This window comes from Haplochromis burtoni, unplaced genomic scaffold (genome assembly GCF_018398535.1).
Source record: "Haplochromis burtoni strain Fernald_Lab_line unplaced genomic scaffold, NCSU_Asbu1 Contig_123, whole genome shotgun sequence".
Lineage (NCBI taxonomy): Eukaryota > Metazoa > Chordata > Actinopteri > Cichliformes > Cichlidae > Haplochromis > Haplochromis burtoni.
In genome coordinates, this window is record NW_024582484.1 from 728,513 (window position 1) to 745,082 (window position 16,570).

The window sequence follows — 16,570 nt, forward strand, 5'->3', positions numbered from 1 at the left end:
CACAGAGGCAGTAAAAGCAGCGCCTCCGTCGTGAGCGTTTGGCTCCTGGCACTTTGCTGCGTAATTGCCCCATCAGCTGGTGAAAGCCAATCAAAGCATCCCCCGTCCCTCGTGACATCGTCACACAGAGTGTTGGAAATCTGTATAATCTGAGTGGCTCAGGCTTCGTGTTCTCGCAGCGCTGGAGAAAAGAAGCGCCTGAAAAATAAAAAGTTAAAAGAACGCGTAAAGCGTGCGTAACGGCGCGCGGCATGGGGAGTTTCACTCACTGCTGCTTTTGTTTTTCTTTCGTTCTAAACTCATTTCACAGAAACATCAGCACAGCAGCCCTCCCTCCTTGCAGTCGACGCACCTCCTTCCTGCCCTCCTCCTGAGGTATAAAGGAGGTGGGACGACAGCTGCGGTCCAGAGTTCAGCGCGGAGCGGATTAAACTTTGTTTCAGTTCGGGTTGCACACCGCGGACACGCGCACACTGCCCGCTCTTTCTGGAGGTTTTTCTTCGTCTCTCCGTTTGATTTTGGATCCTTTGGACTTTACGCACTGGACCTGTGGACGCGCCATGGCACGCTCGCTGCTGCCGTGTCTCCTGCTGCTCGCCTTGGCACAGACGGTGAGTGACAGCGCTCACGGGACCCACGGGGGCGTGGGGCTTTGTTGATGCTTTTGTTAAACTGTTGTCTTACGTGTTTCGGACACGCTGCGCTGCAGAAACCGCGCGCGTCGGGTTTGTGATGCAGACGTGCGCCGTTTTGCAGTGATGAATTCGTGTGCGTCTTTGCACCAGGTGACCCCTCTCCTCTCTTTGCCCCCCTCAGGCTCTTACCGCCGGAGTTTTCGAGCTCAAGATCGACTCCTTCACCAGCTCCAGCGGCATCTGTGGCCAAAAGTCTGAGGACTGCCTGATTTTTTTCCGCGTGTGCCTCCAACACTCGCAGAACGTTATTAAGCCGGAGCCGCCGTGCACGTACGGCGAAGCGTTCACGGATGTCTTCGACGCCGACTCCAACTCCATCTCCGAGAGAGAGCCCATAAGAGTGCAGATTCCCTTCAAGTGGCCGGTAAGTGACGACAGTCACGCGTGTTTCAGGCGTGACAGCAGCGCAGCGAATGCACTAAAGGAGTTATTTCTTTATTGCTCTTGAAATCTTAAAGGTTTTCAGCCACAAACATCCAGAGAAGAAGAAACTTTTCTCAAAAGCCTCAGAAAGACAAAGCAAACTCAAATGTGCCGTTTCCCTCCACGTCTACTAACATCTAACTAACTAAGATGTTTCCTTTCCCGGTTACTTTCAGGGGACGTTCTCTCTGATCATTGAAGCCTGGAAGGCGGACGCTCCAGGACGGTCCACAGGTAAACTCCCGACGCATCGCCGCCGGCTCACCGGCAGGTGGCGACAGTTCACACAATCAAGTCTCATGCTCACAGTTCATCTTCCCGCACAGAGAATCCACTCGTGATTCGTACCTGTGAACATCAACAAGCACCAGATAAAGACACTTAAAACTATTATTTGTTAATGTTTACCATCGCCACAGACGAACATAATTAAAAACACGAGTGGTGTTTTTGTCTGATGATGATGATGATGATGATGATGATGATGAATTTCCAACCAGAGAATCCGAACAACCTGATCAGCCGGCTGGCCACCCGCCACAAGCTGAGGGTTGGAGAGGACTGGACCAAGGGCGAGAACACCAGCAACCAGAGCGAGCTCCACTACTCCTACCACGTCTTGTGCAAGGAGTTCTACCACGGGGAGGCCTGCTCCGCCTACTGCCGGCCACGCAACGACACCTTCGGCCACTACACCTGTGACAAGGAAGGGAAGATTAACTGCCTGGAGGGCTGGAAAGGAGAGTATTGCACAGTGGGTGAGTGTCCTCTGTGATGCTTTCAGCAATTCAACAGAAATTGTCCTTTAAGGTGTAATTTTACTGCTTATGATCATTTGAGGAGAGTCATTGGTGCCCTTCTCACTTAAGATTACACCCAGAGTCACACGCTGAGCAAAGCTGGTTTTAACGGCTCCAGTCTCACGAAAATATACTAAAAACGTTCAATGATGCAACAAAACTGGCTCCAAATCAGGAGCGATCTCTTGTTTTCTTACAGTAGTGCCAGTAGTGCAACTCCTCCTCCTGAGCTCCCTCCATTTTTTATTCTAACGTTTCTCCTGCTGAGGGGGGGGGGTAAAGAATGGGACCCTTGGCGGCCTTGAAATTGTGAAGTCAAGCAGTTGTCAGTGCCACCGCTGGCCCTGGTGGCTGCAGGGGACAAAAAAGAGATGTTAGAGCTTATGTCGTTTCCAGTGTGCGTGCGTGTGTGCGTGCATGTGTGCCTCTGGGGTCTGCTCCTTTTGTTTTGAGATCAACAATGGGCCCCCAGTCGGCCCCCGGCCCGCCCGCCTTTAAGGGGACACGCGCTGCAGCTTAATGTGTGCTGCCTTGCGTGAAAGGAGACAGCATGTGTTGCTTTTGTTGTGCGGGCCAGCTGCTTCGTTCAGCACTTAACAAGCACTTGTAGGGGAGCTGTGTGTGTGTGTGTGTGTGTGTGTGTGTGTGTTTATTCATTCAGTTTTAAGGTGAGCTTTCGGCAGGTCCAGGTTAAAGTGAGTCTCCAGGAAATTAAAGAAAGTTAACGTGATGCAGTCATGTAATCGTGACCGTGTGTGAGTTTAAGGAGGAGTCCCTTAGACGGGTGAGGAGCTGTTTTGTCTCTCTCTCTCTCTCTCTCACACACACACACACACACACACACACACACACACACACACACACACACACACAGTCATGATAATATTTCCTCCCTTCCCTCTCTTTCTTGCGTTCTTTGACCTTCCTCTCCCTGCGTCCCTCCTCCTCCCATCAGCCATCTGTGCAGGGTGCAGTGAGCAGCATGGTTTCTGCAAGTCTCCCCGGGAGTGCGTGTGCCAGCAGGGCTGGCAGGGCAAGAGCTGCGACGAGTGCGTCCGACACCCCGGCTGCAAACACGGGACCTGTAAGCTGCCCTGGCAGTGCGACTGCAGGGAGGGCTGGGGCGGCCTGTACTGCGACCAAGGTGGGTTTAAACCTGCGGGTGCGTCACCCCGGTGGGGTTAACGGGCAGCTGAGTGTTTCCTTTGCAGGTTCAAGCATACCCCCACCCCGCCCCCACAACAAACCGACGCTGCGGTTGATTTGTAACTTCTCCTTTTTCTGTTTATTGAAATAAATCCACACACTTTCAGAGCTGCAAAAAGATTCACCCAGTTTGTTGGCAACGATTTAAACTTTCAGGAAAACAGTGTGAAGCTCAGGGCCGGCCCGTGGCATAGGCCGTATAGGCAAATGCTAAGGGCGCCGTCCATCAGGGGGCGCCACGCCAGTGCCACAAATGTTGAAAAAAAAAAAAAGAAGTTGGTACTATTAATTCTAAATACAAAAAATAATCCCACGTTAATTAAAATGCAAAGTAAAGCTTATTTAATAGAAATATTATTTGTTACAACCAGGCCTGGCCCTAACCAATCTGGCGCCCTAGGCAAGGTTTTAGGTGGCGCCCCCCTACATCGGCAGTGTAGTGTATGTACTCACAAGAAACCGAATAGCTTTGTCTTTGACCTTTTTTTTTTTTAATTAAAGAAAGCAAATTCACAATCAGAATAATTAACAAGATAAAAAAATATATGAATAAATAAATGAATACAAAAAATAAAAAATGAATATATGAAATACAATAAATTTTACATACATAAACACAATAAAACGTGTCAACAAGTTGGATAAAATAAATTAAAAATACAATATAAATAAGGCAACAGGAACACCGCTTGATGCTGCTGCAAAACTGTGGGTTGTGCTGCTGAGGTGGAGGCAGCAGCGGTAGATGTGGTAGATGGCCCAGGGGTGGGATTTAGAAACTTCAACAGTGCATCTGAAGAGAGGAGTATGTGACACCACTGAGTATTAAAGTCTAATAATAAAAACATATGATTCCAGGAATAAAATGAAATGATATAATATAAATGAAAAACCAAAGAGATATATGTATGATGTTAACTGATATGCAAATTAGATTAGATTCAATTTATTGTCATCATTACAGTGAAATGCTGAATAGCAGAATGCAAAGTAACAGTATAATATCATATGAGAATGTTATGTTATGATTATCTTTGACCGAATCACAGCAGTGCTCATATTAAAAAACAGCATTCCCTCTCATGTGATTTGCTTAATTAACATTAATGATGTGCACTTTAACAACTAGGCTTACAACTATAATATATACAGGGGTGGAAAAGTGACTATTACCTGCAGGGTAAACGTTAGCTAACCAGAAGGCAATAACAATGTAAACAAAAAACACCTGCTTAAAAGATGAATACAAATGAGGAATGGTGGGAAAGGTGCTGTAATTACCTAACGTTACATTATTATTTTCCATAACAATTTAGCCCCCTCCACAATATTAACTGACGTTAAAACAGTTAACTAGCTATTTATTGATTAGCAATTAGCGAATCATGTAACATTAGCTTAATGCTAAAACTTTAGGTTACTATCACATTCAGACAAATAATTTCATGTAGGCTAACGTTACCTACCTCTGTCTTTGTCTCGTTTCTCCTCCTCTTCTCTTTTTCTTCCCTGGCCACCTGACAGTTTTGGCCGTTTTGACATCTTGTGTTGATTTTTTGATGTGGTGACGTCCAAAAGGAACCATGATACGGGAAGGGAGGGGGCGCACCGTGCGGGGAGGGGGGCGTAATGTTGTAACAAATAATATTTCTATTAAATAAGCTTTACTTTGCATTTTAATTAACGTGGGATTATTTTTTGTATTTAGAAATAATAGTACCAACTTTTTTTTTTTTCAACATTTGTGGCACTGGCGTGGCGCCCCCTGATGGACGGCGCCCTTAGCATTTGCCTATACGGCCTATGCCACGGGCCGGCCCTGGTTCAACATTACGCCCCCCCCCCCCGCCTCCCGCACGGTGCGCCCCCTCCCTTCCCGTATCATGGTTCCTTTTGGACGTCACCACATCAAAAAATCAACACAAGATGTCAAAACGGCCAAAACTGTCAGGTGGCCAGGGAAGAAAAAAGAAGAGGAGGAGAAACGAGACAAAGACAGAGGTAGGTAACGTTAGCCTACATGAAATTATTTGTCTGAATGTGATAGTAACCTAAAGTTTTAGCATTAAGCTAATGTTACATGATTCGCTAATTGCTAATCAATAAATAGCTAGTTAACTGTTTTAACGTCAGTTAATATTGTGGAGGGGGCTAAATTGTTATGGAAAATAATAATGTAACGTTAGGTAATTACAGCACCTTTCCCACCATTCCTCATTTGTATTCATCTTTTAAGCAGGTGTTTTTTGTTTACATTGTTATTGCCTTCTGGTTAGCTAACGTTTACCCTGCAGGTAATAGTCACTTTTCCACCCCTGTATATATTATAGTTGTAAGCCTAGTTGTTAAAGTGCACATCATTAATGTTAATTAAGCAATATCACATGAGAGGGAATGCTGTTTTTTAATATGAGCACTGCTGTGATTCGGTCAAAGATAATCATAACATAACATTCTCATATGATATTATACTGTTACTTTGCATTCTGCTATTCAGCATTTCACTGTAATGATGACAATAAATTGAATCTAATCTAATTTGCATATCAGTTAACATCATACATATATCTCTTTGGTTTTTCATTTATATTATATCATTTCATTTTATTCCTGGAATCATATGTTTTTATTATTAGACTTTAATACTCAGTGGTGTCACATACTCCTCTCTTCAGATGCACTGTTGAAGTTTCTAAATCCCACCCCTGGGCCATCTACCACATCTACCGCTGCTGCCTCCACCTCAGCAGCACAACCCACCAGTTTTGCAGCAGCATCAAGCGGTGTTCCTGTTGCCTTATTTATATTGTATTTTTAATTTATTTTATCCAACTTGTTGACACGTTTTATTGTGTTTATGTATGTAAAATTTATTGTATTTCATATATTCATTTTTTATTTTTTGTATTCATTTATTTATTCATATATTTTTTTATCTTGTTAATTATTCTGATTGTGAATTTGCTTTCTTTAAGTAAAAAAAAAAAGGTCAAAGACAAAGCTATTCGGTTTCTTGTGAGTACATACACTACACTGCCGATGTAGGGGGGCGCCACCTAAAAACTTGCCTAGGGCGCCAGATTGGTTAGGGCCGGGCCTGGTGAAGCTGATTTATTTCACTATGAGGTGTTTTTCTGCCTGTACGTCAGCTGTTACTGCCCTCCCACAGTGACGCATTTTAGCTGAAACTATGATTTATTTCATAACTCTCATCGAACAGCAAGTAAAAACCAAGAGTGCTCTTTAAAGATGTTTTATTTTTAGTTTAAGGAAGTGTAGAGCTGTTTTTAACCATCGTTTCTGATGCCGGAGGCGTCTGACTAACTAAGATCAGATTAATTTGTCACTTTAAATGACCTGATATGATGCAATTTATTCACAATATAGAAGAAGCTTGGGGCTGATGTGAAATGAGGGCTGCATTCGTGTGGAAGCAAACCCCTTTGCAGACAAGCTTTTGGTTCACCGCATCAGTTATTTTCTGTTTCAGAGACTTTTAGCTGAAATGTCTGCAGACATCGTGTCAGCAGCTCTAAATACATTTCTGACAATCTTTAGAAATAAGCTGCTGGTTTAGTTTTATGAGCCAATAACAGTTTTTAAGTGACTGTAACAATGATTACTTTATACGCAGGTTCTTTAAAGCCACGCACCACAGCAGGTTAGCCACACAAATGTTGTGTTTCATGCACTTTGCTGCTGAACCTTCAGTTCAGATGATTGTTTTTGCTGTGACGCAGTGAAGAGTAATCATGAACATTTCATATAAAGAATTTAAACATTCAGTTTTGTCTTTGGTGACACAAACTTTTGGCCACAGCGGTTTTTAAATCCCAGAACTGAGAACTGTGCTGCCATGCAGAGGTATGACCTCTGACCCTGCTCGTCTGCAGAATATCAATAGATTCAAGGTTAAAGGTTGAACACATTAAAGACAAATTTCCACATTTGATAACAGATCTTTATGAGGGGATGTTTTTATGTGTGTCATCTGCATGTATGCAGAAAAAAGCCACATGTACTGTGTTTAAATGAAGACGGTTATGTTGGGCCAGTATAACCAAAACATGAACAATAAATATGTTTTTCTTCCCACAAAGTCCAGACAGGGCAGTGGGAGGGTGGCGGTGGTGGGATGGTAGAAAAGCCATTTCTAATATTCCCCTCAGACGTGACACTGCTGGTGCCTGACCGGACATCCATATGTGACGAGCTGGGAGAAAAACAGTCCCACTGTTGCTTCCATCGATGACGCCGAGCACAGAGGACACGGAGTCCTCTATTTGAACTTTTAACGGCAGGATTTGGCACCCTGGGAATGAGGATTTGCTCCTCAGCAGCATTTGATCATTTATAAAAGTAAACCTTTAGGCAAAGGCACCGAGGTCGACAGCATTGTGTTTGAGCTGAAGCGGGGCACCTCAGGGCGCCATCCTGAGTCCTTTTACATTTTCCTTAATGCCTTTCCTTTTATTTTCCTTTTTTGTACATATGTTCACACACCGATCACTCGCATTGATCCAAGTAATCTAATAACAGCTCACATGGCAAACTTTCTTTTTGCCTCTACATGCACCGCTCAGGGTTTACATTATTTGCATTCTGGTTATGGATAATTACTCGGAGACTTAATTTTAGCAAATGTGTCTTTTGATCTCCTCTTGGACCAGTTATTGCTTTAAAGTGGTTGTTCAGTAGACTCAAAAATGTTCAGGTACCTAAAACTTAACTACATGTTGCATTTCAAATGAAGTCCTGAACATTTTTGCTTTTCCCGTTCTGAACAGTAAACTGTCAGCTTAACCAAACCTCTCACCTCTAAGATACATCACCAATCACCTGCTGATTGATTAGGGTTACGTGGATCTGTGTTTGAGATCTGCAGCAGAATAGTAGCAGTAGAATAAATATTATTGTAAATGTTAAATTACCTGCCTGCTGCTGTCGTGGTTAATGCGACAGTTTCCAACTGTGTCAGCTGGTTTTAGCATTTCAAACAGAAACATGTTTAGTGTTTTACAGCAGCTCCATCTGTCGCTGCAGAGATGAGCTGGACTCGTGAATTATGTTTGCAAGAAAACACATGAATCGCATTGTGAACAGGGAACTCCACAGATGTGTCTGTGTGAAATTAGAAATATCAATCATAATAACAAAACCAAAACACTTTAATTTAGTGGCACTGAGGGGATTTTGTTGTGGTTTTGAGTTCGACTTTCAAACACCAAAGATAAGATAAAACTTTATTAATCCCTCGGGTGGGTTCCTCTGGGAAATTCGGTTTCCAAAAGCACAGCACCGACACCGACATGGATTATGGTAACAATCAAAACACTAAAACAGCAGACGCCACAGTTGCCTCGTCTCTTGTTGTGGATGTTGTTGTTTCCCGTTTCCTGTAATCTTCTTTCTTCACTGCAGACCTGAATTACTGCACCAACCACAAGCCGTGCCAGAACGGCGCCTCCTGCACCAACACCGGCGAGGGCAGCTATACGTGCGCCTGCCGGCCCGGCTACACCGGCAAAGACTGCGAGGTCGAAGTCAACGAGTGCGACAGCAACCCCTGCAGGAACGGCGGCAGCTGCAACGTAAGTCAGCAACGGGCTCGGTGCAGCCAAACCTCCTTTTCTTTAACTCTTCAGATCGTTTAGGAAGTAACTCCCAACTTTACCAGCTTCTCACGTGCAGGATAGAGCGTTTCCTGGCGGAGTAGCATGTTGGAACAAAAATGCCAGACACAGTCGGACTGGATGTCAAGCTGTTAGCCCTGAGAGGTCAAAGGTCACTGATGGTCACTGTTATGGCCCGTCTAGGCGCGGCCAGACCACAACAAAAAGGCGGTCCACCCCTACATGCTCCTACATTAAACCAACATAGTGACACAGTGAACGGTCTGCCGGTTGGGTCGGGCCGAGGATGAATCACCTGGCAGTCCCTGGCGGTGTCTTCTTATGCGCTGCCTCCCGGTTGTTAGCCAGTCGGTACGATCCATCCACCCTGGATGCACCAATCACAGAGGAGCACCTGCACACTCAGTCGTAACAGTCACGCTAATCCAAATCTTGTTGTGCAAAGTCTTAGCAATCAGGGAGGAAAAAACAAAGAGTAATCAGCTGGTGTGCATTTCCAATAAAGCGTTTTTCTCCACAACTGAGGTAAAGGTCGGGGTCGGGGTCAGGTTAGGGGAATGGGGCTGTTGGTGATGATGGTTTAGAACTTAGTGTTAACACTGTTCGCTCATCATCATCTTTTAGGGAGCCTGAAGCATGAAGTAATTGTCAGTAAATGTTTCATTCATCAGTGCTGTTTATTGAACCTTCTGATAAATTAAAATAGTATCTTAAACAAAAACTCACACTAATGTTCACAGAGCTGATTCTGACAGTGCTTATACCTCAGAGGGGTAACGGTGCGGATCGCTGGTGCAAAGTCCGTGTGATTTTGCTGATGATGTAATAGTTCACCGAACTATAACCTGCACTAACTGCTCGCAGCAGGCCGCACCTTTGCTAACCGATGCTGCAGAATCAGAATCACACGCAGCTTTGCTTGTCGCCTCCTCACCTTGTTCTTCTCCTCTGTCTCTCCTCCAGGACTCGGAGAACGATTACTCCTGCACGTGCCCTCAGGGTTTCTACGGGAAGAGCTGCGAGATCAGCGCCATGAGGTGCGCTGACGGGCCGTGCTTTAATGGAGGCACTTGCATACAGGAAGACACCGGCGGGTACACCTGCCGCTGCCCGTCCAACTTCACAGGCTCCAACTGTGAGAAGAGGATGGATCGATGCAGCAGCAGCAGCCCCTGCACTAACGGTACCAGTCGAGTGTAGCCCAGTTCATGCACTTCACATCATCAGAAACACAGAGAGTGCCGTCTGATCTCTAACCATGCTAAAGTTCACAGTTACGCTTTCTATGTTATCCTAGTACGTTTTAAGTTCTCTTTGAATGATGTTTGGCCACAGACTGTTCACACAGGGCCAGAACGACCCTCAGACCTCCAGGCTGACCACCCCAAACGGGCTCGAATCCACAAGGCTGCAGATTTCATATACTCTCTATCTATTACATGTAAAGTCACATATTTGAAAGCTTTTTACTGCTTTTAGCTCATGAAAATCTAAAGCACTGTATCTCATATTATTAGAATGTATATAAATAAAGATTTGCATACAGAGACTTCTGATAGCAGTTGATTCACACACGTGGTTGGAGTCCCATTACCACGAACCGCTGCATCAGTGTGTCGTGGACATGGCGAGCGTGTTGTTGCTCAGGCGTTGTTGAAGCTGTGACGGCCACCAGCTCCTGTCGGGTGCGTCTCGTGTTCCTGTCGTGGTTAGCAAACCTCGTCAGCAGTTGGAAGCATGAAGTGCGCTAGCATCTTCTGGTAGATGGCTGCGCCGATTTTGGACGACACCCCAAACCATCACAGAAACCTGACATTAGACTTCAGACCCCTGGATTCTGTGTCTCCGACTTCCTCCAGGACCTTCGTTTCCAAATAAAATGCAAAACTTACTTCAGTGAAAAGAGAAATTTGGCTCCTTGAGGATCAGCTCAGTCCAGGTCAACAGTCGTCCCCACGGTTGAGTTTGCATGTAGTCAACTAGACCAAAAGCTGCACGGTGTTTATGCTGTTCCAACAGTGAACGACTCAAACCTGAAATATTTCTAATAATTTGAGATACTGGAATTTTGGTTTTCATGAGCTATAAGGCGTAAAAATAAAACTTTCACGTTTTTGGTAATAAAAATCGAATATATCAAAGTTCCATCGGCTCAGCCTGGCAGCTGGATTCAGCATGTGTTCAGGGTCACCAGCAGAGCCCCTCAGGAGCTCCTGGGCACCGTCTAAGGCAGGGGTGTCAAACTCCAGGCCTCAAGGGCCGGAGTCCTGCAGGTTTTAGATCTCACCCTGGGTCAACACACCTGAATCACATGATTAGTTCATTACCAGGCCTCTGGAGAACTTCAGGACATGTTGAGGAGCTAATTTCGCCATTTAAATCAGCTGTCCTGTATCAAGGTTACGTCTCAAACCTGCCCTCGAGGCCTGGAGTTCGACACCTGTGGTCCAAGGGTTGGTTTAGCCTCCTGTAAACAGTCGGCTTGATGATTAACAGGAAATAGTTGACAGACCTCTCAGAATTCACACATGTGGAGCAACACTTACTTTTAATTCAGTGCCGTGGTGACACGATGCACGCTGCTGCGTTCGCTCCTCTGCAGATACATTTGGAATAAGTCATGCAAGTCAAAGGACAGAATAAATAGAAGCAGCGAAATACTTCAAAATACGTTCCTGAGAAGAAGCAGGTCAGTGAGGAACTGGTGGAAGCAGCTGCCCAGGCTTTTGAAGCATCATCACAGCATCGCATGAGTCATCAGAGAAAACTGTGACTTTGCTGTGTCTCTGCTAACACACACACACACACACACACACACACACACACACACACACACACACACACACACACAGTTTATAATTGTGTGTGAAACATTGAGATACCTTTGCATTCAAACGCCTTCATAGACGTGCACGTGTGTGTTTGCAGGGACTCGTGCATTCCTAGTGAAGTTTTGACGCCACAACATACGTCGAAAACATCACTGTTAAAAATCTTATTAGGTCCCCATTAACCACTTTTATACAATGAACAGAACCAGGCAGATATTATGACTTAATACCATTTTTGAACTTTCCTCAGAAACAAATGTAACGAGAGAGAGGGCTCACGTTTGCATTTTCACCTGGTCTGCGTGTGAGCCAATCACAGGCATGTTTCACACACTGTGGGAGTTCCAGAGGTGGCTGTGGAGAGGGACACGCTCTGGTAAAGGACAAAGACGGTCGTGCTGGTTTATTTTCTCGTGCGCCCGGTCTGTCTGATCGATCGCGTGCTTTCTGAGCTGCTGCTGCAAACTGAATACAAACAGAACAGCAGGCTCGGCTTTATTGTTCCAACAGTCCTGTTTGTACTTGCCAGATAAGACTGAACCACGTAACAGCAGCCTCCTATCAGTGCATTCAAAACACGTTGGGAGCAGGAAAAGCTGATAGAAAGTTGAGATACTCTGTGCCTGTGCAGTTCAGACGTGCAAGTGGCTGACATCCATGTAAACAATGCAGTAAATGCGCACTCACGCGTGTTTAATCCGTGAAACTAATATCCGATTTGTTCGCTAACCAGCGTTGGCGTCTGTGCAGCTAAAAATAGCAGCCGAAGTCTCTGAATGAGATCGCTGCAGCTCAAAGTGTAAAGAGGGACTGAGCTGCAGGAATGTGTCCAGTCTGGCTGCTTTTCTTTATTACGTGCAGATTCTTTGAATGCTTCTCAGCTTATCAGAGTTTGGTGCTTTTTCTCACCTGCTGTTTGTGCGAATCTTCAGCTCTGATGATTTTACTGCAGTGGCTTTGCGTTGGTGGCCTTGGCTTAAAGCCTCGACATCCCAAAGGCTGGGCCGTGCATCAGTTAAACTTTAATTTAAATACTGCTATAAATCAATGTCCCACAGTGCACAGGCTGCAGTAATGATTAAATAATGACACGTGAAACAACCACAACACACAGAAATGCACCAGAGTTTCAACCAGTTCAGTTTCATTGTGTTTACTTTCGTTGTCAGCAGTCAGGTTGAGTGAAAGGTCGCTCCTGTCGGAGTCAACACAGTCTTACAGTTTTCGTCTAAATAAAAACTAGTTGCAGATTCGGTGCTTTGTAGGCGCCGTGTGAGCTTGAAGATATCAGTGCATATTTTAGACATGGCTGCTACAGCTCGCGTAACCTGCTGAGGTTTTGAAGCGTTTCAGCTCCAACGGTCATTTTCTTTGTTTCCTGATATTTTGATGACTCGGGTTGGCGCTGAGGTCACCGAGGATGATTCAGACATCAGAGGGTTGACTTCTCAGCTGGTATATGTGGCCTGAAGTGCAGGGACAGCCTCAGGAAAATCAAATCTCAGTGCATCATCTGCGTCACTGGGATGTTAATCTGTCTTCTGATCAGCAGCGTGTTGCTCTAAACTGCACAGCTGTGGTAGAGTTCAGGTTTGAGGTGTTTTTGGTAACAAGACACAAAAAAGAGCAAATGATGTTACTGTTTGGTGACACCTACCTGTCTGGCTGCAGCTTTCCATTACAGTTAACGGTCTCTCGTCTCTACATGACAGAAATATAAAAAGCATTACTGAGACGAGGCCTGATGTTTGTGTTGGAGCAGAACAAAGTCACCTTTGTTTATTTTGCTGGTTCCCAGTTTCCCGGTCAGCACTGATAACATCACTCATATCGTATCAGGTTCTGGAGCCGGTAAATTCATATTCAGAATATGAATATTTGGAATTTGCATGCTTAGATGAAATGCATTCATTTGCAGCGACTCGTTTGGGGCTCGGCTTAGTCTTGCCCAGAGTGCGAAGGCTGGTGTGGGGAGAATCAGAGCTAAACTCCTGTAAACCTCACAGCGAGCCTTTCAGATGTGATAGAACATGAATTACCAGTCCCGACTCTTCCTGGGAATCGTTATGTTGTCATTTGTTGTTCTTGTTGTGAACCCAAATATTTCTCTGCTGCCAACGAAGGATAGAAGCGGATAAAACATCTGCTTATGCTTCTCGGTTTATATTTCAGTTGATGAAGCATGACATGAGCTTTATTACCCGCAGCCTAACGTAGGCTGAGAGCTCCTTAACGCGATTTAGAGCTTTGATGTTGCCATGACTGTAGCGCCAACAATGCAGCTGCAGACATGTCGATTTTCATCAGCTTCACAGAGTTAAAAGCACATTAGTAGCTCTGTTCTTCCTCCACCTGCCCTCACGATGGTCATATCTGTCTGTCGCTGGCTTTTGAGCCAAAGTTTATTTTGAAGACCGTCTCTCACTGCAGGCATGAGTGGAAGCAGGTTAGCATGACTGTTGTGCATGTCGCACGGCTTTTACAATAAAGTTTGCAAGCACTCGTCAACCCTGCACTGAATTGTTCCAGTGTTTGGAAAATGTTGAGTCCTTTCTGCTCTGAGCACAATTTATGATGCAAAGTTAAACGTTTCTACCAGTAACTGTACACAGACGTGGACCTGCGATCTTTAAACGCTTGCAATCAAAGACATGTGTCGGGACGAGTGCCAGGCTTTGCGTAGATCCCTACTCGGACCACCAAAGCAGCTGCTAATGATCAGGGTATGGATTCAGGACGTGTGGCTGAGCGTCCTGTAGCGTCCTGTAGTGTCCTGTAGCGTCCTGTAGTGTCCTGGACCTCGTTTAGATCCGTTTGGTACCCAGAAGACTTGGCTGCTGCCATCTGGGGGCGTCTTTGCAATGACGAGGGTGCGCTTGGTCAGCATAATCAACGTTAGCCGCTCCACCTGCGAGTGGTGTTAGTGCTGTGTGTGTGTTGCTTGGCGGGAGCTCTCGAACATGTCTCGTCACCTCCCGCACAATTACAAACACTGTGTCCTCGTTGCCGTAAACAAACCTGTTTTCGCAGCAGCTCTGGAGACGAGCTCGTCCTTTTGTTCACCTACCTGATTGCACTCGACTCTGTCGAGAGTCCAGCTCTGCTGCCAGCTGTTAACAGTCTGATAGAGTTTTCATCCACGGCTCATTTCTTCCTGGAAATGCAGACCAGAGCTTCACAACAGCAAGATAACCATAAAGTCGGCTCATAGTGGCACGCAAATATCCGCAGACGTGTGTGTGATTCCTGAGAAGTCAGTTAATGCAAACGATCCAGGAAACACAGTGAAAGTTTTCATTTCTCTTTTCAAGCAGTTTATTCTTATCAGTATTATTTTCTCTTATTTGTGTCCAGAACTTCAAATTGCTCCAGATCAATAATCCATAATAGTTCAACTGTAGTTGATCATAAATATTGATTCAGGCTTTCTGGTACTGATAGTATTCAGTCATATACACGCTGAATATTCAAATGTCGCAAATATCACTAATTAAACTGTGATGTAACCTCATCATATACTTAAAGCACTGTGCAAAAGTCTTGAGTCAGTCACGTCTTTATCGTTTGCTTACACAGAACCTGAGTGTACAGATTTTTACACACTGGCCACGTTTTCACTCGTGTTCTGTCCTGATCTTGTACCTGATGACACAAAGGCTCCTAACGAGCGAACCGGTGTCGTGTACGTATAACACACAACTTAGCCACTGTGAAATTGTATCTTTAGGCTCATTGTTACCAGCAGCCTGTCATAAACACACATCAGTTGTTTCCATTTCTTTAGTTCAATCAAAGATTTCACATTTTGACATAAAAATATTTGGGGGTGAAAAAAGTGATTTCCAAGCAGCCGGACGTGTCTCGTCATGGTGTGCGGTGTGTCGGGATGATGGTCGCGGTCATCCTGATGCTGCAGGATCAGGTCGGTATGCAGAGAGGTCGGGAGAGACACGGTAGAGGCTCTGTATTATTTGGGCTGTGGTCAGTGGTGTTGCAGATCTTTATGCAACTATGAACTCTGAAAAAGAACCATCGGATTTTCTTCCACCGTGTAGTACCACCTGGAAACCGTCTGTCTGCTAACGGCTTCATTTTTCAGCACAGTGATGATTCAAACACAGGGCCGATACAGTAAAACCATTCCTTCATGGAAAAACACACATCTGATCAGTCACTGGTCGGCCTCCCCAGAGCCTGGACCTCAGTTTGGGATCATCCCGACAGAGAGGAGAACAAAAGGCAGAAAGAAAAGCTTTGAATCCTTCAGGACATCTGGAGAACTGTTCCTGAAGATCCTCACAGACGTTACAGAAGCTGGCACAGAGAGGTCAGGCTGGAACCGGACAAACTCCCCAAAAAACACAAGGAAATTTGGATAATTCAAGACTTTTGCACAGTATTTCATGTGATTTAATTCAGCGTGTTTAATGTGCAATCGACTGTTTTACATCTGGGGGGTTGGGGACGTCTGGGGATATCGTGCCCTTGTCAGGCAGGCAAGATGTCTGAGCTGTTTAGAGCTGTGGAGATAAACATATCCTCACCTCAGAGAACGTCTGTGAGAAAGTTTGAGGGATAGGAGAGTTATCAAAAACAGTATGAAAGCATTCTTGTGTTAATAAAGGAGGCGGATAAACTTGACTTCTTTCCCACAACAGGTTTGCATCTTTGCTGCTGCCGTAAAGAGTCAGAAGAGCACCAGATATCGTAGAGAAGTATTTCCGACAAATAGTTTTGGGTTGTTTGAAGAAACTTGACTCATTAGGGATGGACGTGTCCTGTGGCGGACACTGGGATGTTTGTAGAGACCGCTGCCTCCGGGGAGTGTCGTCGCTACGAGCAACTGTCCTGACCTAATATGCAAAATGGTTTTGGTGAGACACGAGTGTTTAGATGCTAGATAATGTTTTTTATTCTCTGTCAGTAGTGTTAATGTTGTAGCTGACAGCCGTGTGTGTGTGTGTGTGTGTGTGTGTGTGTGT

General features: G+C 45.1%; 1 protein-coding gene across 4 annotated transcripts in view; it reads left to right on the top strand.

The window, feature by feature from the left end:
• The first annotated feature begins 385 nt into the window (after positions 1-385).
• Positions 386-16,570, top strand: part of dlc (deltaC) — a 21,746-nt gene continuing 5,561 nt past the window's right edge. For all 4 annotated transcript variants that reach the window (XR_006054751.1, XM_005929356.3, XM_005929357.3 and 1 more), the window contains exons 1-7: positions 386-611; positions 817-1,059; positions 1,295-1,352; positions 1,619-1,876; positions 2,874-3,062; positions 8,546-8,715; positions 9,721-9,940. Coding sequence is in view for 3 of the 4 variants with exons in the window: in XM_005929356.3 (XP_005929418.1) it covers positions 561-611; positions 817-1,059; positions 1,295-1,352; positions 1,619-1,876; positions 2,874-3,062; positions 8,546-8,715; positions 9,721-9,940 (1,189 nt within the window). In the remaining variant the exon portion in view is untranslated. The remainder of the gene's footprint in view (positions 612-816; positions 1,060-1,294; positions 1,353-1,618; positions 1,877-2,873; positions 3,063-8,545; positions 8,716-9,720; positions 9,941-16,570) is intronic.